Source organism: Dermacentor andersoni, chromosome 11 (assembly GCF_023375885.2).
Source record: "Dermacentor andersoni chromosome 11, qqDerAnde1_hic_scaffold, whole genome shotgun sequence".
NCBI lineage: Eukaryota > Metazoa > Arthropoda > Arachnida > Ixodida > Ixodidae > Dermacentor > Dermacentor andersoni.
In genome coordinates this window covers 11,361,068-11,384,935 of record NC_092824.1, presented here as the reverse complement: position 1 = coordinate 11,384,935, position 23,868 = coordinate 11,361,068, and the positions used below count along the sequence as shown (strand labels likewise).

General features: G+C 47.0%; 1 protein-coding gene across 1 annotated transcript in view; it reads right to left on the bottom strand.

Annotated features, from left to right (window-relative positions):
- Positions 1-23,868, bottom strand: part of LOC126517670 (uncharacterized) — a 335,110-nt gene that overhangs the window by 173,392 nt on the left and 137,850 nt on the right. Inside the window, exon 17 of the mRNA XM_055064291.2 lies at positions 7,202-7,357. Within this exon, the coding sequence (XP_054920266.2) occupies positions 7,202-7,357 (156 nt within the window). The remainder of the gene's footprint in view (positions 1-7,201; positions 7,358-23,868) is intronic.

Sequence of the window (23,868 nt, the reverse complement as noted above, 5' to 3'; positions counted from 1 at the left end):
GCCATAAGAAAGCACGGACAAGGTTATTTTCAAGGTAGAACACCTCTTTATTGCTCAATTCCTACATTTGTTCGTGCCCTGCACTCTATCAGCTCGCCATGCAATAAGGGTAACCAAGCTCACATGCTCCCAACACTGGCACATGGTTCGCCATCTCCAGCTTTGCCTCCAAGTCCTCCCTGCGTTCCAAGCTGATGAATACAACAACTGGGAATGGGTGTTCCGAGCTCGAACTCGTGAGGTGGCAAGAGGAAATGAGTTCCTATGAGCCTGGTGTCTTCAGTCCTTATGTGCATGGAAATGAGCATGCAGTGGGAATCCGGCCCCTTACGCCTGCCAAGTTGACGTGCACTGACGTACAATGGACAAGGCAGCAACAAAAATCGTATCTACAAAAGTATTGCCAAGTAACAAAAAAGTATGGCTATCAACAACAGATAAAAACAAATCACTTAAAAGTGGAGGAGTGCGAATTGCCAAAAGATGGTTCCATTTGGTTTTCAGATTTGTGTTTGTATTTTGAGCCGGAACACATCTGCTGGTGTTTTTCACTGCAATAGAAAAAATCGTTCTTGAGCTATTGTACAGCGCGTTCCAAGATAGTAAAGAACGGTATTGCCTAGATTTCTCTCATTTGTGCCTTAAGTGAATCTTGCTACCATAAAATACAGCACAGCTTTCGGGAACAATTAGCTTGCCTAAAGAATGCTGGCTTCCTGGTTTCAACTTTGTAGAGCATTATTTTTATGCTGCTCAAATTATTGAAGCTGTCCGCATCTCGACTTAGCCTATGCACAAGTCCCACCATCGAGCCGAAGAAATTAGCAGTCATCCCATATTAGTAAGATCTTGATGAGGGCTCGTTGGTTCATATTGATACATGCATATTTCGTGTTTATTACTCCAATGATATTGCGCAACAAAAAGCAACACGGACGTAAGAGAAGACGACACACCAAGCGTGTGTCGTCTTCTCTTTCGTCTGTGTCGTTTTTTGTTCCGCAATATCATTTGAGTAATGGATTACCAACTTGCCCGGAATGCTGCTCTCATTGCGTGTTTCTTGTGGACAATGCATGCGGGTGCCCCGACGAAGATGACGATCTCTGGCTCTCAAGCTGTCGGCTGAACTGGCCAGCGCTGCAGTTATCCTTTGTAAATATACTTTGTAAATAGTCTCCAGTTCTTACTCCTTCGTTCGCGTAACATTTTGGTTGAGGGTGCTGTTCCCCGTCCTCGCCACGGAGCTCCACAATGGCCGCACCGTCCTGCTTACTGCCATGGCTCCCGGTGACAACACCTCATTTGCTTCTACTCCTGCGACTCCGACAACAATGTATGTTACGGTTACCAATCCCCGCGATCCTGGCACATTCTCTGGCCAAGATAATGTCGACGTTGAGGACTGGCTCAGCCTGTCTGAGCATGTTAGCCGAAACAACCGCTGGGACCCTACCATTATGTTAGCGAATATCCTATTCTACTCGGGCAGAACTCCTCATGTCTGTTTCCCGACACATGAGGACAAGATCTCTAGCTGGGATGCTTTCAAGAAGCTCAGCGACCTCTTTGGAAATCCCACCGGTCAGCATCTGGCTGCTAGAAAAGAGCTTGCTACCCGAGTTCAGTCTTCTACTGAATCGTATGTCTCCTACATGCAAGACATGCTCGCTCTTTGCCGGAAAGTCGACAAGAAAATGGCCGAGGTTGACAAAGTCAGCCACATACTCAAAGAGATTGCAGAGGACGCACTTAACTTGTTGGTCTTCACCAATGTGTCCATCATCGACGTCACTGTCAAGGAATGCCGCTGGTTTGAGCTTGCCAAAAGCCGCCACGCGTCATCCCACAGTTCTCCCGGCTCTCTAACACAGCTGCGACGTCGTTTTGCATCAACCTTACCGTTTCACCACCCTTAAATGAGCATGTCACACATATTGTTCACTGCGAGCTTGAGGCTACAAGTCATGCGCCATTACATCCACGCCCACCTGGCCCCACCATTGACCAACCAGCTCCAGCGATCTCTCTCGTTCAGGCAGTTATGCAGCAAGAATTTGCAAACCTAGGTTTTCCTGCTGCCTGCTCTGTCTCTCGACCTGATGCCCGACCGGCGCCAACAGCTACGCCTCACAGCGATCTGTATTCCCCTCCCACATACCGCAACCCTACCGAGTAGAGAACTCTGGACGACAAGTCCATTTGCTTCCGTTGCCTCCGCATTGGCCACATTGCTCAACACTGCCACACCTCCTGGACGTCGCCCTATTTCAGCTTCTTTTCCCAGTCTCCTCACCCATATGCCGACCCACGCTGTTACTCGCCTCACCGTATGCCTCTGACGCATCCGTCGATGACATTCGTCCTGCTCGCTTGCCATGACATCAGCGCCGTTGGTCCCTGTAGCCACAACCACGCCGCTATTCGTCGCCGACCAATTATGGACCCTCCCAGACGGAAAACTAGACCATGCAGCTCCTGGGGTAGTGCTGCATTATCTTTGACGTGTTGAAATCCTCCATTGACGCTTCCAACGAACCAGAACTTAATGTTCACATTGACGGTGTCCCTTGGACGACGTTAATAGATACTGGAGCCCAGGTGTCCATAAAGGCGATCCACACGACGAACCAAATTGCCCTTTTGGACCGCGGTCCGCGCATCACGTGATAGGACATCACCAGTTCGTGCGTACCACCGTTGGCCCGCGCAAGACCGCGGCCCTCGCGGTCCAACAAATCGCTGAGGCTTTGCCCGCTTCCGTTTTGGCGGTGGACCGCATGCACGCCCCAGCGATTTTGGCTTAGCCAACGAATGTTGTCCGGCAACAGAGTGTCTTCAGCCAAATCCAATCTAGTTTTCGGCTCAGCAAAAGCCAGTCAAGCCAGTCGTTTCATGTCCGCCATTCCGCCTACACGTGCGTGCAGCAGATATATTTTTTAAACACCGTGTCCTCTTGGAGTGATGAGGAGGTTTTTTCATTTCGTATACCTCGTTGAGCAGTTCCCGGCTTTGTGGGACTCGAGCCGCAATGATAACAATGATAACACTCTGGCCGAGAGTGTAGCTGGTTGGTCTGCTCTGCCGTCTGCTATGGCGGTCCGCTGTGTGGATGTGCTCTGCGCCGGACCGGACCGCGGCGGGCCGCGACGTCGTATCACGTGACCGAGCGGCCCGCGGACTTGGTCCGTCGTGTGGATCGGCCTTAATGAGTTGTAACCTCCGTCGTCGGCTGAGGAAGGTTCTCACGGCTGCTACTACACGAGCCGTGCACGTGGCCAATGGCAGCACTGTTGATGTCACTGGAATGTGTACTTCCCGTATGACTATCGCCGACCGTCACATTCCTGTTCTTTTTACAGTGCTGACCAATGTCCCCATGACCTAATCCTCGGAGTCGACTTTCTTACGGCGCATTCAGCTTCGATCGACTGTTCTGCCGGTACTCTTTGCCTCGAACTTTCTCTACTCGGGCATATTCATGCCGAAAAACTTCAGTATGACCGCCTTCGTCTGCCTGCTGCCTAAAGCCTTGACTTCCGTCGATTTGCTATCATCTTTTCCTGTGCCCGATGGTGATGCCCGCCACACCTGTTCCTGATGTCCTTTTGATGCGCAGTATCACTGTGCCCCACTCCTTCGTCACCGCCGCCGATAACCAGACGTGCCTCCCCGTCGTCAATTTAGGCCTGACAAAAGAAGCTTTATCTCAAGGCATATCGGTTGCAATGCTGCGTGCTATAGGAGATGACCACATCTCGACGTTTTCAGAAGATGTCTGTTCAGATTCTTCACCATGTCCACAGGATGCTATTTGCCCTGACGCAACATTTCGTCCAATGATTGCTGCGGACCTATTGCCTGAACAAGCAGCAGCTCTGTGTCACCTTTTGGTTTCGCCAATTCCAATTGGGCTAGACTTCAATTGTTAAGCATCACATAAATACTGGTGATGCCAGTCCTATTCATCGCCGGCCATATCGAGTTTCTGCTTCAGTGCGTAAGGTTATTCAAGATGAAGTGAACAAGATGCTTGCCAAAGGCATTGTTGAACCTTCGTCGAGCCCTTGGTTGTCGCCCGTGGTGCTTGTTAAAAAGAAAGATGGCACATGGTGTTTCTGCGTAGATTATAGTCATCTAAAGCGCATTACCATGAAAGTGTGTCTCAGTACACAGGCCCATATCAAGTGCTGCGTGCCGTCACTCCAGTTACGTATGAAATTGCCCCAGTCAGTACCACTGCCACATCTGCTCCGAATTCCACTGACGTTGTGCATGTTGCACGCCTCAAACCCTATTACTTTCTTGTTATCACCTATATTTAAATGCACCGGGACGGTGCTTCTGCCGCAGGGGATAATGATGCATGCATAGTGCGTGTTTCTTGTGGACGATGCACGTGGGTGCCCCGATGAAGACGACGAACGGTCTCTAGCTCTCGAGCTGTCGGCTGAACTGGCCAGCGCTGCAGTTATCCTTTGTAAATATGCTTTGTAAATAGTCTCCAGTTTTCAATCCTTCATTCGCGTAACAATATTTAGAATTGAGGTTGAACAGTGCGAATAAGACAAGGACACAAGGAAACAAATACTACAGACAAGTGCTTGTCTGTGGTACTCGTCTTATTTGCACTGTTCAACCTCAGTTCTAATTCTATATGTTCACGGGCTTTCACATCAGCTTAAGAAGACCCCCAAGGGTTTTGATGTAAATGTTTTTTCAGCGAGGGAAAAAGTCGAAAAAGCCTGTGCCGCTGTAGATAGAATAGAACAGGCCAGTCGCTGAGAAACCTGTGCTCAGTCAAACATCGTAATCGATTTGTTACCTGTGCCTGTGGTGTTGTTTATAACATCCCACTATCATGTAGTAGAATGTATGTTGAACAGACTGGCGCCTGCTTTAACGACAGGTTATGCCAGCACAACAATTTAAAGGGCATCCTTTTATCACATCTGTCAGCACACTGTCGTTTATGTGGTTTTTTTGAAAAAAATCGATGTCATCTTTAGGCACATGGATCAGAAAGCATGTGAAATCATTGACGCTAGAAAAAAACCATGCACACTGCATTTCCATTCCGTCCCTGCATGATGGTGAAATTGGTCTCCTTGAAAGATGTGGCAAGTGCTAGTAGCATGAGGGTGCGCACGTAGACGGACTGCTTTGTATTTATTCTTTCCTGTGTGCAATAAACCAGTTAGTTGTTAGTTCAGCATTTGGCCTGTGTATTTCTCTGTCTTGTGTTGCTGTCTTTTTTGAGCTGCGTTTACCATGAAGTTCAAGTGGACATTGCAGAAATCGTAGCTTTCTCATACAAAATGCCCTATAATCCCATACCTGCATAAATATGCAAGCAAAATTGCATCCCTTCATAGCATACCATCACTCTGAAGAAACTGGTGCCCATAGTGTGAAATCACTCATGGCAATTTTGGACAGCACATAGCCTACATTCCTGCTTTTCAGATGGTGCTTGATCACAGTACAAGAAAAAGATAACTTTGTAAATTCATGCTACCATGAAATGACTTTAGTTTATCTGCAGAGTGGAACTTTCTTGCAATGTCTCATGGCAAGAGTGCTTGTGATGGCAAGAGGCTTGTGACACCATGAATTGGTTGGCAGCCAGTGCCAGTCTTCACAGGCCCCTACCAGGAACATACTTCCACCCCATCAGCTTGAAAAATATATCATAGGTATATCTGTGCTCTGCTTGGCAAAAAGAACGAAGCTGTCAGCAACATTCGAGTCTACGATATCTTTAACAATTCCGTGCCATCAGCGCATATGACTGTAATGCTGGGCTCACCTTACACTCAGCCAAACATGCGTTTCAACGGGCAAAGACCATCAGCATGGCAGTGAAAACTGCAACCTTTCAAAAGCGGCAAAACTGGGCAAACAATCTGAGTCACTTGTTGCACCTGCACCGATGTAGCGATGTGGCAGTGAAACAGCAGCTACTAATCGGCAGTCGATGATGTTCAGAATCTTCTGCCTGCCAGCGATGTTTCCAAGTTGCCAGCAATGCAACTTGGAAACAAAGCAGCATACGATCTTGTCAGCTGCGTGGTCGCCACACCTTTCTGTTGCCTTGGAAAAGTGTGCTGTGCAGTGAAGCACACTTATGGGCCGGCGCCTCTAGTCGTGGTAGATGTTCAACATAAAAATAATTTTCTCGCCTAAAACAAAAAGTACTCCGACTAAACTTTCAGGAATTAATCTCTTTTGTACACCCCTTCAAATTAATTTAACAATGCGTTTTTACTTGGACTGCATCACTAATCATATGTGCCTGAACATGAGGCATTTTCGCACATTTTTCTGTTTGTGCCTCTTCTACATCAAAGCTACTCTCCCATCAACTTCAATACTTTCTTTTATACACTTAATGCCAACTATCCAGTCTGGTGATGCAGTTCTGTTGTGTCTGTAAGACTTGCAGAATTTAAAAAAAAAGGTCAAACTCGGCCCAGAACAACCGTAATTCTTCACCACAAACCATATCATGAGCCAAAGTAGTAGCTGCCAATGGGAGGGAATTAGAAGGCACAATTCCTTTTTAAGCAGCTAGTAGATTTGTAGGCGCTCCGTGCAGAATTGTATTTCTGTGATATTATTTTGGCAACATTGATTTTGCCCACCACCGCAACATTCAAATTGCTGTAAAAGAAATAAAATATTTTTCTTACAGAAGTAGTTTGTGATGACAAAGAGTGCCACAAAATGATTCAGTGAAATTTTTTTGAATGGAATTGGAGAGCGTCGAGCACAATGTCTGGGAGGTTTGGTGAATAATGACCCATGTAAAAACTGAAAATAAGCACACTTCTAACACTAAGGAAAGAGTTAAGGAGACAAGGACAACTGGAAAACAAACAATTAGGTTTTGATTAGGTTGTGAGAGTATCTCTATGTGTATTACACGATGTATCCTCAGCTGCATACCAAACTGTGCACCTGATGGGCATTGTCAAGCTGCAACACCATGGTTTTTACCTGTCAAAGTCTGGTTGACCTGACCCCGTTGCATAGTTTGTCAACCTTCTGAGTGGCAAAGTTTTTGGCTACTAAACGTGCTAAGTAACTACGTTCCAACATGAACGAACTTATTCCATTGCACTAGCTGAGGAAAAGTTATGTTATTTACAGCACTGAGTAATATGGCACAGCAGCACGAAAGCCAAAACAGGCCACTCACCTTTTGCTTGCAGCTGTGTCGTTTTCAAAGAAGTGTGCTTTTGTTTGCTGGCTACTGGCAGCTGCTTGGGCGGTTTTTGCACCTGAAAATATGTCCTCCTCCTCATCATCACTGAACAAGGACTTTGGTGGCTTGCTCCTAGTCTTTGCAGCAGCACTGAAATAAAGAGCATGAGGACACGGAGGATGAATGGGCCCTTTCAAAGGAAGACAAAAGCAGGAGAAACACAAGACATGTAAGAAAAGATTACAATCTTTCTCCACCGCACAGATTTCCACTAAGCATATTTGAACACAAGGCCGCACAGATTTCCACTGAACATATTTGAACACAAACTATGTTGTGTTGGCCCCTCCTTCAGTGGTGGGGGAGGCTTGGGGTGTTCAAACACCTCTTCCCACAAAACAAGTTTCAGTACAAGGGCTGTTAAATGTGGAAAGGCATAGAAAAGACATGGATGAAAGTGAAAGGTTGAATGTGAAACTGATTGGGGCAGTCCTGGGAGTGAAGATGAGGTGGGCGTGGATGACATAAGTGTGATCAGCCCGTAGCTGGAGGTGTTTGAGAACAATTGCCATGAAATGCTCCCAAGTGCCTGTGCTGCATTATTTTTACAGCGAAGCTGTACACGGCTAGTCAATTCGTCCACCTGTCGGCTACCTGTATGCCGAAAACTCCGGCGCAACCCCATGCACATGTGCAAAAATAAAAAGAGAGAAAGAGAGGCGCACAGGCCCTGTTTACTCCGATCCATGCCGTTACACTATCTGGCCCAAAATTTCCATTTATAAGGCTGGCGTGATGAAAGCGGTGATGTTAAAATTTCTGTTGCCTACTCGGGAGCATCCCCATTAGATTCTACGGCAGTTGGGCCAGGTAACATGACGTCATGGATTGGAGTGAAAAGGCCTTGTGCTATCTAGGTGGTGTTGGAGTAGCTGCGCCAGTAGTGATGTCGTTTCTCTCAGTCACAGCCGAGCGCATGAGCAGCAGTTTCTCTCCAGTTGTGAAATGGGCAGGCCATGCGTCATACATACTCCTGAGGAGCAGGCAGCTTTCAATCAGCAACGCTGCGAGCAGAACCGGGAGCGAGCTCATCTACGCCGTGCCCATGCTGCAGCCCAGGCATAAGAACAGGCTCGTGCAGCCAAATGCAAGCAGCAGCTGCGTACCGAGGATCTGGCAGCCTACCAAGCTGTCGTTTAATGAACCGTCGGGATTAACCCAGTGATAGGCACCGGGACTGCATGTTTCAGCTTCGCTGCTTAACCATCTATACGGAGTGCTTGCGCGGTGATTTTTTAATACTTTTCTTTATTTTGAAAACTTCATTTCTCTCACATATGCAAAAGAACATGACCGTAGCCGAAAAACCACAAATAATGCCGCTTGATGAATACTCGACAGCGTTAACCAGAGACACACAATAGGAATAATTCACAACATTATGAACGAGATCCTGCAAAAAGATATCTTCTAGAGGCACACGTACAAAAACATTCAATGCATTTCAAATCTCTATCGGGAAGCGCGTCTTGGCTTCTCTTCCCCGTCGGTTCTGTGTCCTTTCAGTGCAAATGTTTTTTTTAACGTTCCCTCAATGAAGTAGTTACTGTGCTGAACCCTTTAATTTTTTCTCCCTTTCTTCCCTCTCTTCACTCATTCACTCTCGGCCTTCTTAGTACTTTGTAGTCCTTAGTTTTTCATTTTTATTATATGGACATCTTTTGTTTTGTGACTCCACCCACGTGTATGGCAACATGTGGGTTGTAGTTAAGTAGGGAAATCAGTAGATCAGCTGTAGATCAGTAGGGAAAGTGTGATCAGTATGAAGGTTGGTCTGTGGCCGAAATGTCTGCAAAATAAAAATCTCGAACATCTCTTATGGTGTAAAAAGACCAATCAAAATAAAGACAGGGCCTCCCCTATGCTACGTCACATGCGCATGTTTAGTGGATTTGTGGTTGACGGGTAGCTCCAGGGCCAGTCTTAGAATTCTGGTTGTGGATCCAAGCCTCACGGATGCGTGTATTTTTTGTGGTAAACATCCAAAATCATTTTGCTGATCAGATTTACAGCTCTGTCTGCGAGAGGACATTGCTATGGGCTGCGCAGATCTGTGGTAAACTGCAGGACTGTAAATGCACGTAGGACTGTTTTTATGCACGTAGAAGTGGAAAATGTTGCCACAGCAGACAGCGTAGTATGTTCTGTTGTTACTACAGAAGAAGTTGGAGCTAAAGGTTGAAAAGCGCTATGGAGGCCTGGGGTGCTCCTTACAGTTTGACACAGGAAATTATGATGGTCAACAGGATAAACACACAGAAATAGCAGGTGCATTGCAACAGCTACATAATAACAGCTAACAGGCTGTGCTGCTACGCTGCCAAAAAAGTAAGATGGGTGCCGCGCATAGATTTTCACATGGCTTAGACATGCTACTGTGCCCAGCCAGCACGGTTGCATCCACCTGCCACTCCCCGGGACTGCAATCAACAGCGGCCATGGTGGCTTCCTCTTCAGCTTGCCTCCACATAATTGGTGACCTGAATGACTGAGCCAGCCATGCTAGTGTCAGCACAGCAACTCAACTACAGCAAGTGCGACGACAGCCTATCTCTGCCAGCAGATGTCCCACGGATCTATGGCTTTCAGAAGCTTTATGTTGCCCACCCAGCCCTCTGGTTTATGCCATTCTACAGTCATTTCCTTATTAACAATGTGACTAACCCATACACTACCACCACGTGCAGCAAGAGCTTCCAGAGGTCCTGCCCACAAAAATGCGACTGCCACCTCCTGGACCAAACACCTATGAGGATCTGTGGCGAACCACGGTCAGTTACTATGCCTCCTCCTGTCTTTGGACTTGTCTTCATGGTGCACTGTCCTGACCACCTTTGCCATATGACCAGCTGCGCCATCCTGCATCTTCACTATGCACACACTCAGCATCTACGCGATGTTTGTCATCACACACCCACCCCGACCTGCAGCCTTCCTTCGACATGAAAGTTGTCACCTGTGCTCCTGCTATTCCCAAAAAGGAAGCTGGGCCAATCACAAGCACCCTCTGCTTCTTCAAGGTCCCTGTCACTCCTTTCTCATCCATTGCTGCAGAATCTCAGCCTTTCAGTTTGGGTGGCCTCACTAGCAACTGTTTTGGAGAGCATGTCACTGGCTGCAATAGGCACAATTTCTGTACTCAATGGCATGAGGATGCCACAAGCACAACCCCTGCCATGCCTGAAGTGGCTACTGCAACCACCCCGACCTCATAGACGTTCGAAAGCTCCTGGCAAGCAACACAAGGCAAGTCTCACGAAGCACTATGCCCATCTCTTTTGTGGATGCCCATACTACAGAAGTTCTACCCAGCACTCCAGTTCCTTCTGCTCAAAAGTCACTTCTATCTGAACATTAGCAAACACTGCGCCTGCCACTTCCACGAGAGCAGCAAGCTGCCAATGGCCTCCTCTCTTTGCTCAAGATTCATGTCATTTTTGAGGGTTATTAGCACACCAATAGGCCTATGAAACTCGTCACTTTCCCCATGTCATGTGCTGGTGCTGTACCATCTTTTCCGAGCACCCGGATTTCTTGCCGCCTCCCATATAGCCAGGCACCTCTTCACTGCATTACATTTTACTGCGTTAACAATTCCACTCCAGGTGGAATTGGTGGATAGGCACATTTCTGCCGTTCGCCGTCACCGTGAGGTTCCATATAAAGTTCAAAGGCAATAAAATCATTGCTGTGTACCGTACGCTGTACATGCAAGTGAAAACGTGCGAGGGCGAGCTCGCAATCGTGGATCATTATCATCATCATCATCCTGGTTACGCCCACTGCAGGGCAAAGGACTTTCCCATACTTCTCCAACTACCCAAGTCGTGCTAATTGTGGCCATTTTGTCCCTGCAAACTTCTTAATCTCATCCGCCCACCTAACTTTCTGCCGCCTCCTGCTAAGCTTCCCTTCCCTTGGAATCCAGTCCGTAAATCTTAATGACCATCGGTTATCTTCCCTCATCATTACATGTCCTGCCCATGCCCATTTCTTTTTCTTAATTTCCACTAAGATGCCATTAACTCTTGTTTGTTCCCTCAACCAATCTGCTCTTTTCTTATCCCTTAACGTTACACCCATAATTCTTTCCACAGCTTGTTGCGTCGTCCTCCATTTAAGTAGAACCCTTTTTGTAAGCCTCCAAGTTTCTGCCCCGTAGATGAGTACTGGTAAGACACAGCTGTTATACACTTTTCTCTTGAGGGATAATGGCAACCTGCTCTTCATGATCTGAGAATGCCTGCCAAACGCACCCCAACCCATTCTTATTCTTCCGATTATTTCAGTCTCATGATCCGGATCCACGGTCACTACCTGCCCTAAGTAGATGTATTTCCTTACCACTTCCAGTGCCTTGCTACCTTTCGTAAACTGCTGTTCTCTTCCGACACTGTTAAACATTACCTTATGTTGAATTCCAATGGTGGAGTTGGAGCAAGTTTTTCTGCTCGTTTCGGAGCAAGTTTGTTCCAATGACAGAGTGAGGGTGGGAGTAAGGTGTTCCAATGAGAGAGTCTGAGTGGATTCAGAGCAGGAGTTGCTCTGTGGAGCAGAAAAAGATGCTCTGCCAAAATCGGCGGAGTGGACCGGAACTCTGCCTGAAGTATTTCCTTTTCCACGTTAGTCTGCTGGGAGGTGCCACCGGTCACGACTCACGAGGAAGCAAAGGCTGCTGCACGCTTGGCGAGATATCCATTCCGCACTTAAAAAAACAACAACAGGTGAACGGCGTTGAAGAGACAAGTGACCGGTGCGCCGGTGCTGGGAGCAAACAGCGGAAGGAAATGACAACCCGCAAGGAATCCTGGGTAAATCGGCGAAAGAAGTTCCACATCCGCCTTGCTCCGCCGGCGCAGGTTGTGTTCCTCTCATGGATTTGGAGGTGTTGCTCTACGCCAGAGTCGAGTGCTCGCTCGCGGAATCCGCTGGCTGCTCCGACTCCGCCATTGGAATTCAACATTAGTTTTCTGCAGATTAATTTTTAGGCCCACTCTTCTGCTTTGCCTCTCCAGGTCAGTGAGAATGCATTGCAATCGGTCTCCAGAGTTACTAAGCAAGGCAATATCATCAGCAAATTGCAAGTTACTAAGGCATTCTCCATTAACTCTTATCCCCAATTCTTCCCAATCCAGGTTTCTGAATACCTCCTGTAAACACGCTGTGAATAGCATTGGAGAGATCGTATCTCCTTGCCTGACGCCTTTATTTATTGGGATTTTGTTGCTTTCTTTGTGGAGGACTACGGTGGCTGTGGAGCCATTATAGATTTCTTTCAGTATTTTTACATAGGGTTTGTCTACACGCTGATTCCGTAATGCCTCCATGCCTGCTTAGGTTTCGACTGCATTAAACGTTTTCTCGTAATCAATGAAAGCTATATATAAGGGTTGGTTATATTCCGCACATTTCTCTGTCACCTGATTGATAGTGTGAATATGGTCTATTTTCGAGTAGCCTTTACGGTATCCTGCCTGGTCCTTTGCTTGACAGACGTCTAAGTTGTTCCTGATTCTATTTGCGATTACTTTAGTAAATACTTTGTAGGCAACGGACAGTAAGCTGATCGGTCTATAATTGCTCAAGTCTTTGGCGTCCCCTTCTTTGTGGATTAGGATTATGTTTAGCGTTCTTCCAAGATTCCGGTACACTCGAAGTCATGGGGCATTGCGTATAGAGGGTGGCCAGTTTTTCTAGAACAATCTGCCCACCATCCTTCAACAAATCTGCTGTTACCTGACCCTCCCCAGCTGCCTTCCCCCTTTGCATAGCTCCCAAGGCTTTCTTTACTTCTTCCGCCGTTACTTGTGGGATTCCAAATTCCTCTAGACTATTCTCTCTCCCATTATCATCGTGGGTGCCACTGGTGCTGTACAAATCTCTATAGAACTCCTCAGCCACTTGAACTATCTCATCCATATTAGTTATGATATTGCCGGCTTTGTCTCTTAATACATACATCCGATTCTTGCCTATTTCTAGTTTCTTCTTCACTGCTTTTAAGCTTCCTCCATTGCTGAGAGCATGTTCAATTCTATCCATATTATACTTCCTTATGTCAGCTGTCTGACGCTTGTTGAATAACTTGGAAAGTTCTGCGAGTTCTATTCTAGCTGTAGGGTCAGAGGCTTTCATGCATTGACATATCTTAATCAGATCTTTAGTCTCCTGCGATGGCTTACTGGTATCTTGTCTAACGAAGTTACCACCGACTTCTATGGCACACTCCTTAATGATGCCCATAAAATTGTCGTTCATTGCTTCAACACTAAGGTCCTCTTCCTGAGTTAAAGCCAAATACCTGTTCTGTAGCTTGATCTAGAATTCCTCTATTTTCCCTCTTACCGCTAACTCATTGTCATCACTTCGTATAGCTGTCCCCTAATTTGCTGTCGCAATTGACGCTTCACCTTTTGGCCGAAACTGCATCTTTTATTTTTCCCACTCCGAAAAAAAAAATGAAGGTTTTGAAACTAAACCTGCACGATGATTCAATACTTAGCCCTCCACAGCAGTAATATGTGCTAGTAGCATCTTTGTCTCGTAGCAAGTGCATGTCTGCCGTCGACGCACAGCTGGTCAGCTCTTGCGACACCTTGACAGCAGTCTCTACACTGTGGTGATTTCGATGGCTTACTCCAGGGTGAGGTCTTGCTGGGCAGACGCTGAACAGCAAGCTTTCCTAGCAATGTCAAAAGCAACTGCTGAGACAACTACATTACAGCTTCCAAACTTGAACAGGCAGTTTGAACTGCAAACAGACGTGACTATGGTCTAGGCACAGTTCTGCTAAAGGTGTGTGAAGGCACACTTGAAGAAAATGAGTAACAGCGCTGAACAACAGGACGTGACTGAGACAGACGAAGTGCTCACTTTAATCCACTATTTTATTCCGCACACAGCAGTATATTGTCATGTCGTAGTGATAGTCTAGGACACAGCTGCAGAACTGTTAATGGCAAAACTAGCTCTTTATTGGGTAAACCTGTGCCCAGAAAAACAGGCTACACTCAAAGCACAATAAAAGAGGCAAACACAGTCAGCGATCCGGGAAAATCTGATCAGTGGGTGAAGCGCGTCTGATTTTATACATGAGTCATCGAATGCTCCAGAGTAATCGCTGGTGCCCGCGTGTCTTCGAGAAAGTATTACACAATTCGCGTCGCACATACAATCAGATTACACAAGGTTCAGTGACAACAGACAGCGGATAGAACCATTGATAACATTCGAGAAACTTCCGATACATGCAGGTGCGTCCTGCGCTGAGCCATCATATTTGCTACGAATAATCATGCATAATAAAGAAAGCAACAACAACAAAGTAACGAAGAAACAAAGCCCCTAAGCTCGTCAGCGGGCGTAGAAAGGCTTAAGATGCACCACGTGGATGGCTTAAGGTCGTGCGCGGAGCCACTGCGATTGCGAAACGCTGCCTGGCATGACCTCATAGTCCAGTGTGCCAATATTTCAGATGATCTTGAAGGGTCCGAAATGACGTCATAACAGTTTCATATCGGAGTTCAGACACAAACATGGTTGTTGGGCTGGTATTCCATGTAGCATTGTCGAAGATTCTAGTGCCGACTGTTGGTCCTCTTCTGGTTCTTGATGTGCAGGTGGGCGAGCTGTCAGGCTTCTTCGGCGTGCCGGAGATAGGTGGCAACATCAAGATTCTTTTCGTCGGTGACATGCGGCAGCATGACATCAAGAGTCATCGCGATTCATCCGTAAACCAGCTTGAACAGCGTAATCTGCATTATTTCTTGCATCGCTGTGCCGTAAGCGAAGTTTACGTACAGCAGGACGGCATCCCATGTCTTGTGTTCAACGTAGATGTACATTGCAAGCATGTTGGCGAGGGTCTTGAGCAGCCACTTCGTAAGACCATTCGTCTGCGGGTGGTAGGCAGTTGTCCTCTTGTGGCTTGTCTGGCTGTATTCCAGAATGGCCTAGTTGAGCTCTGCAGTGAAGGCCGTTCCTCTGTCGGTGATGAGGACTTCTGGGGCACCATGCCGCAGCAGGATGTTCTCGACGAAGAATTTAGCAACTTCGCCCACACTACCTTTAGGCAGAGCTTTTTTCGGCATAGTGGGTAAGGTAGTAGGTAGCCACGACAACCTACTTACGTCCAGATGTTGACGATGTAGAGGGTCCCAACAAATCCAACCCGATCTGCTGAAAGGTCAGCAAGGAGGCTCAATCGGCTGTAGTAATCCCACTGGCCTTGTTGGCGGTGTCTTGCATCACTAGATTCTCGGCATGTCTTGATGTAACGAGTGACGTCGCGGTCAGGCATGCCCGGTAATACTTTTCCTGTATTTTCGATAGCATCTGGGAGAATACAAGGTACCTAGTGGTGTAGGGTGCACCATGTAGGGTGTGTAGTACATTTGGAGGCAGTGCTGAGGGAACAACAAGAAAGTAGTTGGCACAGACTGGTGAGAAGTTCTTTAAAATGATGGCGTTTTGCAGGGAAAATGAAGACAATCCTCGCCTAAATACCCTAGGGACAACGACAGTGTTGCCTTCCAAATACTCGATGACGCTTTTTAGCTCTGGGTCCGCATGTTGCTGTACAGCAAAGTCTTCCACGCTTATTGTTCTTAGGAAGTTGTCATCATCCTCATTGTCTAGCAGCGGCGGGTCAATGGGGATGCATGATAGGCCGTTGGCATCAGAGGGATTCCATCCGGATTTGTAAACAATGGTTATGTCAAATTCCTGGAGTCTCAGACTCAACTGTGGGAGGCGTCCTGAAGGCTCATTTAGGTATGCCAGCCAACACAAGGCAGGATGGTCGCTTACAATTCTAAAGGCCCTACCATAAAGGTAAGGGCGCAATTTAGTGCTAGCCCAAATGATGGCAAGGCATTCTTTTTCTGTTGAATAATTGGCTTCTGCTTTCGACAGCGACTGGCTAGCATAAGCAATGACCTTTTCAAATCCATCTTTCCTTTGGAATAGGATGGCGCCAAGGCCCAAGCTACTTGCGTCGGTGCAGATTTCGGTGTCGGCATCTTCATCGAAGTGCACAAGCATTGGTGGTGACTGCAGCTGCTGTTTAAGCTTTAGGAAGGCTTCGGCTTGTGGCACTTGGCACTTGAAATCGATGTCTCATTTTGTGAGAGAAGTTAATGGCTCGGCGATGTGCGAAAAGTTCTTGACAAAGCGCCTGTCATAGGCACACAAGCCAAGGAATCTGCGCGATGCCACTGCCGGTGGGCTGTGGGAAGTTAGCGATGGCAGATGTCTTCTGCAAATCAGGGTGGACTCCAGATTTGCTGATGACGTGGCCCAGAAGCAAAAGCTAATCGTAAGCGAAGCTGCACTTTTACACTTTCAGAATGAGCCCTGATGACTTGACGGCCAAAGTACTCTCCCAAGCCACCTAAGGTGATAGCCGAAATTCCCGGCGAAGACGATGACGTAATCTACAAAGAGACAAGTCTGCCACTTCAGCCCTGCTAACACCGTGTGCATCAGCTGCTGGAACGTTGCAGGTACCGAGCACAGTCCGAATGGAATGACCTTGAACTCACAGTGGCCATCCAGCATAATGAAGGTGCTCTTTTTGCAAACTCTATCGTCGACTTCAATTTGCCAGTAGCTAGTCTTCAGATCCATCGACGAGAAGTATTTAGCATTGCAGCGCCGATCCAATGCATCATCTATCCATCGGAGGGGGTACACGTCCTTCTTCGTGATCTTGTTCAGGCTACGATAATCTATGCAGAAACGCCGGGTTCCATCCTTTTTCTTGACCAAGACTACAGGAGGTTCCCACGGGCTTTTTGATGGCTAGATGAGGTTGTCGTGCAGCATTTCATCGATATTGATACAAGGCAAAAACATATTTAAACAATGCGCGCAGGTTCGTGTGCCCCCTCAAGAGGACAACGGTGTATTGGAGGAAAAGACGACGAAATAATGGCACGTGTTTTCGCCGCACGCACTCGCATCATTGGTGGCCGTTGTAGGCGTCTACAAGAAGAAGATGTGAAGCGACGCTCGAGAGAGAAGAAGAAGGCATTCCTGATCTCCTGTACAGAACGCGGCAGTGCTTTTTATTTACCCCCAGGGCACAAGTTAGCCCACAATCAATAGTTGTCTCTGGACTCCCTTAACTGTTCGTTACAATATTGTATTGTCACAGCCTGCAATGTTTGAAAAAGGGGACATGGATGGTGGCCTTGGAGACAACAAAGATTTTGGGCTATCGCTTCTCTACACGTATTGGCTCAGCCATTAAAAGACATCCGTGAATAGACTTATGCTTCTTCCCTCCCGCAACATCATTGGTGGAGGTGCAAGGTAGATGCATAGGGCACAGAACGAGTGCTGGTAGAAGACTGTGCAATAGATAGAGTGGAAATATGGCACTCATGGGACGGTGACAATGTGGCAAAAGACGTGCCTCGAGGAAGTACTTGAGGGCACTGTCCGAAATTTAGGATGGGAAGGCACGCCTGATTGCCCGCTACAGAAACGATGGTGTGTGGGAAGGAGACACTGTGGGAAAGCAGGACTGAAGTCACGGCAGTAAGGACATAGTGGCTGTCAGGTACAGGTGGACAGGATAAAGCAATGATACAGGTTGCCGCTAGAGGTGGGAGACAAATAAAATCTGCAGAACAAAGATGAGTTGGGGCTTGAGCAGAAACGTCAATGGGAAAGGGTAGTTCAAGTTTACAACTTCAGCTGAACAGTCAATCGGAGCAGAATAGGCAGTCGAAAAGTCGAGTCCGAGGATCACATCATGAGGGCAACGTTTGAGCGCACTAAACAAAATGGACGTGTGGCGATCAGCAACACACTGACATGTGCAGTGCACATTCTAAGCACAGCCGGAGTTCCACTGTTGGCGATCTGGACCAGTTGAGTCAAAGCAGGAGTAAGTACTTTTTTCAAGCTCAGTCGAAGCTCTGCACTCTTGATGGAAATTTGCGCTCCAGTGTCAATGAATGCTATATTGGGCAAACCATCCACGTCCACGTCCAGAAGGTTCCAGTCAGTAGGCAGGGTCACCACAGGAATTTCAGGACGGGGTGCTAGAGAAGCGTCACCTCCAGAAGCTGCCCCCACTTAGTTTCCTGTCTGTGAGCGGTGACGGTAAGCTGGGGACGAGGAGCGACGCAGCTGGGTTGAATGGGAGTGGCGACTATGTGGTGATGGCGAGCGGCTAATCATAGTGGCTCGAGCATTGTCAGAGGTGCGATCAGAGATCTTTGTTCGATATGCTAACTGTTCGGTTGCTGGAACGTCACAACGTGGCAATATGCAAAATTTGCGAGAACGAGGCGGAGAGAGCAGCCATTCAGCAAGCGGTGAACTCCCCGGAAGTGTACTTGCCTCGTTTATTGTCTGCTTGCAGACAGTTTACAACAAAACGAAATGTTTCTCGCATTCCAACAAATAGAATCTTTATCTAAAAAATGTATTTGTTCTTCTGAACCTTAAACACATTTTGAAATAGTAATATGTATGACTACTACAATTTATAACTTAGTTTCTTTGTGTCGTCCCTAGGTGGTGATGCGCACAGCGAAGAAAAAAAAAAAAGGGGAAAAAACGACGGGAACAGTGGCACACTTTTCAAGAGACAACATTCTAGTGGCTCACTGGCACCCAATGATGGGGTTGAGTTCGCCACACAACCAATGCACTATTTGTTTCGAGAAACGAAAGTGACGCCGGAATTTGCTTTCTGCCATTTCAAGTGCGTTTCGCACCTCCACTGCTCTCATTCCTCCTCAGGCAACGTCAGTGCAAGTTCCCATTACAAGCACCATTTTCTCTAATTAAACTACGGATTGGATCCAAATGTGCCATTCCACAGCCAAAACTGCCGTCTGTATCCAATCCAATCCACCAGACGTGCCATGTGAAGCCGGTCTCGTAATGAGCGTATGATCGCTCCAAACTTCAACTCCCGTCGCATTCAGCGCCTGGCAGACTATGTGCTCGGTTGCAAGATGTTTGACAGAAGCATGTCGTCATTTTGACGTCACCAAAAATGTGGCCGCAGCCCACGGCTGGTGATGTCAGTGCGGAGTAGGCCAATCGCGCGCACCGGCAACCGAACGAACGTGCCAAAGAAGAATCTCCATTCGCACCCCATGTGCGTCTTCAACATCGGTGGAGAGTGCAGGTGGGCGAGGATTCAGTGGGGTGTGGCGATAGGCGGGAAAGCTTTGTGGAGAGTGGGCTGGCCAGGAACTTTGACAGTGATGCGACATGTGGCCCACACGTCTACAATAAAAGGAGATGGGTCTATCATCATGTGTGCGCCATTCGGCCGGGTTGCGATAGCTCGGGTAGCATCCGTTCTGGCTCCGGTGGGCAGAGGCAGCAGACGAAGCAAAGTCAGGACAGTTGGCAGAGCAGATTGACGCTACAGACGCCACTGACTTCTTGCTTCACGACGTTATCTTACACCACAGCACATCTCGTCAATTTCTCACCAATCGCGGAAGATACTTTTATGCCAAAGTCATCGACGACTTACTTTGATCATCATCATCATCAACCTGGTTACGCCCACTGCAGGGCAAAGGCCTCTCCCATACTTCAACAACCCTGGTCATGTACTAATTGTGGCCATCTCGTCCCTGCAAACTTCTTAATCTCATCCACCCACCTAACTTTCTGCCGTCCCCGACTACGCTTCCCTTCCCTTGGAATCCAGTTCGTAACCCTTAATGACCATCGTTTATGTTCCCTCCTCATTACATGTCCGGCCCATGCCCCATTTCTTTTTCTTGATTTCAACTAAGATGTCATTTACTCGCGTTTGTTCCCTCACCCAATCTGCTCTTTTCTTATCCCTTAACGTTACACCCATCATTCTTCTTTCGATAGCTCGTTGCATCGTCGTCAATTTAAGTAGAACCCTTTTCGTAAGCCTCCAGGTTTCTGCCCCATAGGTGAGTACTGGTAAGACACAGCTATTATACACTTTTCTCTTGAGGGATAATGGCAACCTGCTGTTCATGATCTGAGAATGCCTGCTAAACGCACCCCAGCCCATTCTTATTCTTCGGATTATTTCCGTCTCATGACCCGGATCCGCCGTCACTACCTGCCCTAAGTAGATGTATTCCCTTACCACTTCCAGTGCCTCACTACCTATTGTAAATTGCTGTTCACTTCCGAGACTGTTAAACATTACTTTAGTTTTCTGCAGATTAATTTTTAGACCCACTCTTCTGCTTTGCCTCTCCAGGTCAGTGAACATGCATTGCAATTGGTCCCCTGAGTTACTAAGCAAGTTACTAAGCGGATATTCCTTCAGCAGTGTCTCTAGCATCCATTCACGACGACGTGTGCCTGGTGCGCCCCTCGAGCAGATCACTGCTTGACTTCTGTTTGGAAACACTTCAAGTGCGCATCCCCCCGACCGAATTCGACGTTTTCTGTTACTCAAGTATGCAACAATGTGCACCCCGAGACACTGACTGTCACCTTTTGCTACAAATAGTCTGCAACGGCGTTCCGGCGATGGGGCGTGGAACCGGCAGCATGGCGGAAGCGCTTACCAGTTTCCTACTGCTTACGCAGGTTGGTGCTCTCGAAACTTTTTGTAAGACACCATGTTCTGTCATGCCGGTTCCGCCCCAAGTGCTGTTTTCTATGTTTGCATCACGGTCGCATTCGAAAAGAAGGCAGCCGACACGGCAGTTTGTTGTTTTTCGTAGTTCAGCACTTTATTTGCTGCTTTTATTGCTGTGTGGCGGTGATATTGAAGTTAACCCAGGGCCAACTGATGCGCAATTTTCAAAGATCCTAGATGGTCAAAGTAAAATGATGTCGAAGTTAAATTCTATCGAAGAAAAACAAAACCAATTGACTCTAGATGTCACAGACTTGAAGGCTCGTATTTTTTCGCTAGAAGTTAAGATTGGCAAAGTCGATGACGTACGCAATGCTGTCGCAACAATGGCAGACCAACAACAGGGTGATCGTGCTACACTGATCGCTCTCACCCAAAAGATTGACGATATTGAGAACAGGCAAAGAAGGAACAATCTGGTCTTCCGCGGGTTGGATGATTCATCCCCGAAAGAGACAGCAGCCGAATCTGAAGAACTTATTGCAGAATTATGCAGAAGCAGGCTTGGCGTCACAGGCCTGAGTATTGAGCGTGCGCATCGCATAGGGACATATGCGACAGGGAAGCCACGTCCAGTCATAGCAAGATTTTGTTCCTATAAATCCCGTCAGTCGGTGCTGTTGAACGCTTACAAACTCAAAGGCACCAGTATTAACATATCTGAAGATTATTCACAATCTGTCAGGGACAAAAGAAAGAAGCTATGGGACTATGCGAAGTTGAACAAGCGGGAAGGGGACAAGGCTGTTTTGAAGCAAGATACGCTTTACCTGCGGGGAAAGCGCTTTCGGCTCGATGGGGCAACAGGAGATGTAGTTCAGCAGTGACCTTCTGTAGCAAGTAGGTGACGCCCCCTCGAACATAATCTTGGTTCACCCGCCAAGCTCGGCGGCCTGCTATAGCTCGGCAGGCAACAGTGGTCACCCGCACCACAAAAGACTCTGACGAGCACGGCAGCTCGCCGGTCAGTAATCATTCAGCACCACCACGCTGCGGAGCGTCCGTCTATCGGAGGGTGCCAGAAGCCCTCCCTTGTTCACGACCCGGGGTGGATCGTGACACTGGCGACGAGGATGGGATCCTCGTGACACTGGCGACGAGGGTGGGACCCTCGTGACACCTTCGCATAAGCGCACAACAGGATTGCCTCTCAGGGTTCTAATCATAAATTGCAGGAGCATAAAGAATAAAATTGACAAATTTCAATGTCTGCTACGTACCCTACAGCCCACAGTAGTGTTGGGCACCGAGTCATGGCTGGATTCTTCGGTTTTAGATTCTGAAATTTTTCCGGCAAGCTACCAGTGTTTTAGGCGTGATAGAAATTATCATGGTGGAGGTGTCCTTATTCTTGTAAATAGTAGAATTCATTGCGTTCATGTGGCAAGCCCACTACTTGATATCGAGGCAGTTTTTTGTAAGATTCGGCTGGTAAATGGAAAAAGCATGGTGTTCGGCTCCTACTACCGTCCACCAAGTGCGTCGTATGAGCAGTTCATCAAACTTTCCGACTTTTTGGAGTGTTTGAAAAATGACCATGTTTTGATCGGAGGGGACTTTAACCTACCTGAAATTGACTGGTCATGTGCAGTTACCAGGAACTCTGTTAGTGGTTGTTTGTACTCCTCGTTTTTTGATCTAATTGACACTCATGCATTTGAACAATATGTCCTCGGTGCGTCGTGTGATGATGGTACTGGCCATGTCTTGGACTTGCTATTGTGTAATGGGTCTGGTATTGTATCAGACGTTCATAGACTGCCTGGATTGAGCGACCATAATATTTTTATTGCTGACGTTAGTGTTAGAAATGTGCCAATAGTGAAAAAACCGCCTAGAAAAGTGTTCTTGTATAGTAAGGCTGATTACTGTTCTATAAATCAGTCGTTAGATTTGTACTTCGCAACGTTTGACACATTAGCGGATGATTTGAGCGTTGAACAGTTGTGGGAAAGCTTTGAAGAAAAGCTCTTCTATCTTCGAGATAAGTTCGTTCCAACTCGGATGCTTTCATCTAAACGTGATAAAGAGAAACCGTGGTTTCGGCAGGAACAGCGCATCTTGCTGCGCAGGGTGCGGAGGGTATACTTAAAGTATAAAAAACACAGGTCCCTGGAAGACTTATCCAAACTAAAGAGGCTAAAGCTTGATTTTGAGAATTCAGCCAAATCGGCTAAGGAATATTATTTTGCTCGTCTTGGGGAACAGTTGGTAGAAGATCCCAAAGAATTTTGGAAGTATATTCGGCATAGTGGACAGAACGACAATTCTGTCCCTCCTTTTGAATACTTAGGCACGGTACTTGATGATGACAAGCGCAAAGTTGAAGCATTTGGTAGTTATTTTTCTTCTGTGTTTAGTAATCGCCAGTTTCGGGTTGTAAGTCTCGATTTTTTGCTATGCAATGAAGAAATGCCCGAAGTTGAGTTTGCTTTGGAAGGTGTACGCAAGCTATTAGAAAATGTTTCTCCCAGAAAGGCGAATGGACCAGACAATATAGCAGCAGCAATGCTTAGTAGTTGTTGTGAATCGTTGTGCATGTATTTACGCCGTCTTTTCCAAAAATGTTTAGACATGGGTGCCGTACCTACCGACTGGAAATTTTCAAATGTCGTGCCTGTACACAAAAGTGGGCCCAAAAACTGCATTGAGAACTACAGACCGGTGTCTTTGACTAGTATTACATGTAAAATAATGGAACACGTTATATATAGTTATATTATGTCACATGTAGTTAAAAATAATCTATTAAATGCAAACCAACATGGATTTCGGCAGGGTTTTTCTTGTACTACGCAGCTAGTAGAATTCACTCACGATTTGGCTCAAGCAATAGACAAAAGGCAGATAATTGATTGCATCTTTCTAGATTTTCGTAAAGCATTTGACGTTGTGGCTCACGACCTACTTATTAGCAAATTACACGCCTACAAGTTGCACAAAAAGGTAATTGCATGGATATCTGAATATCTTTCACATAGTCTGTGGT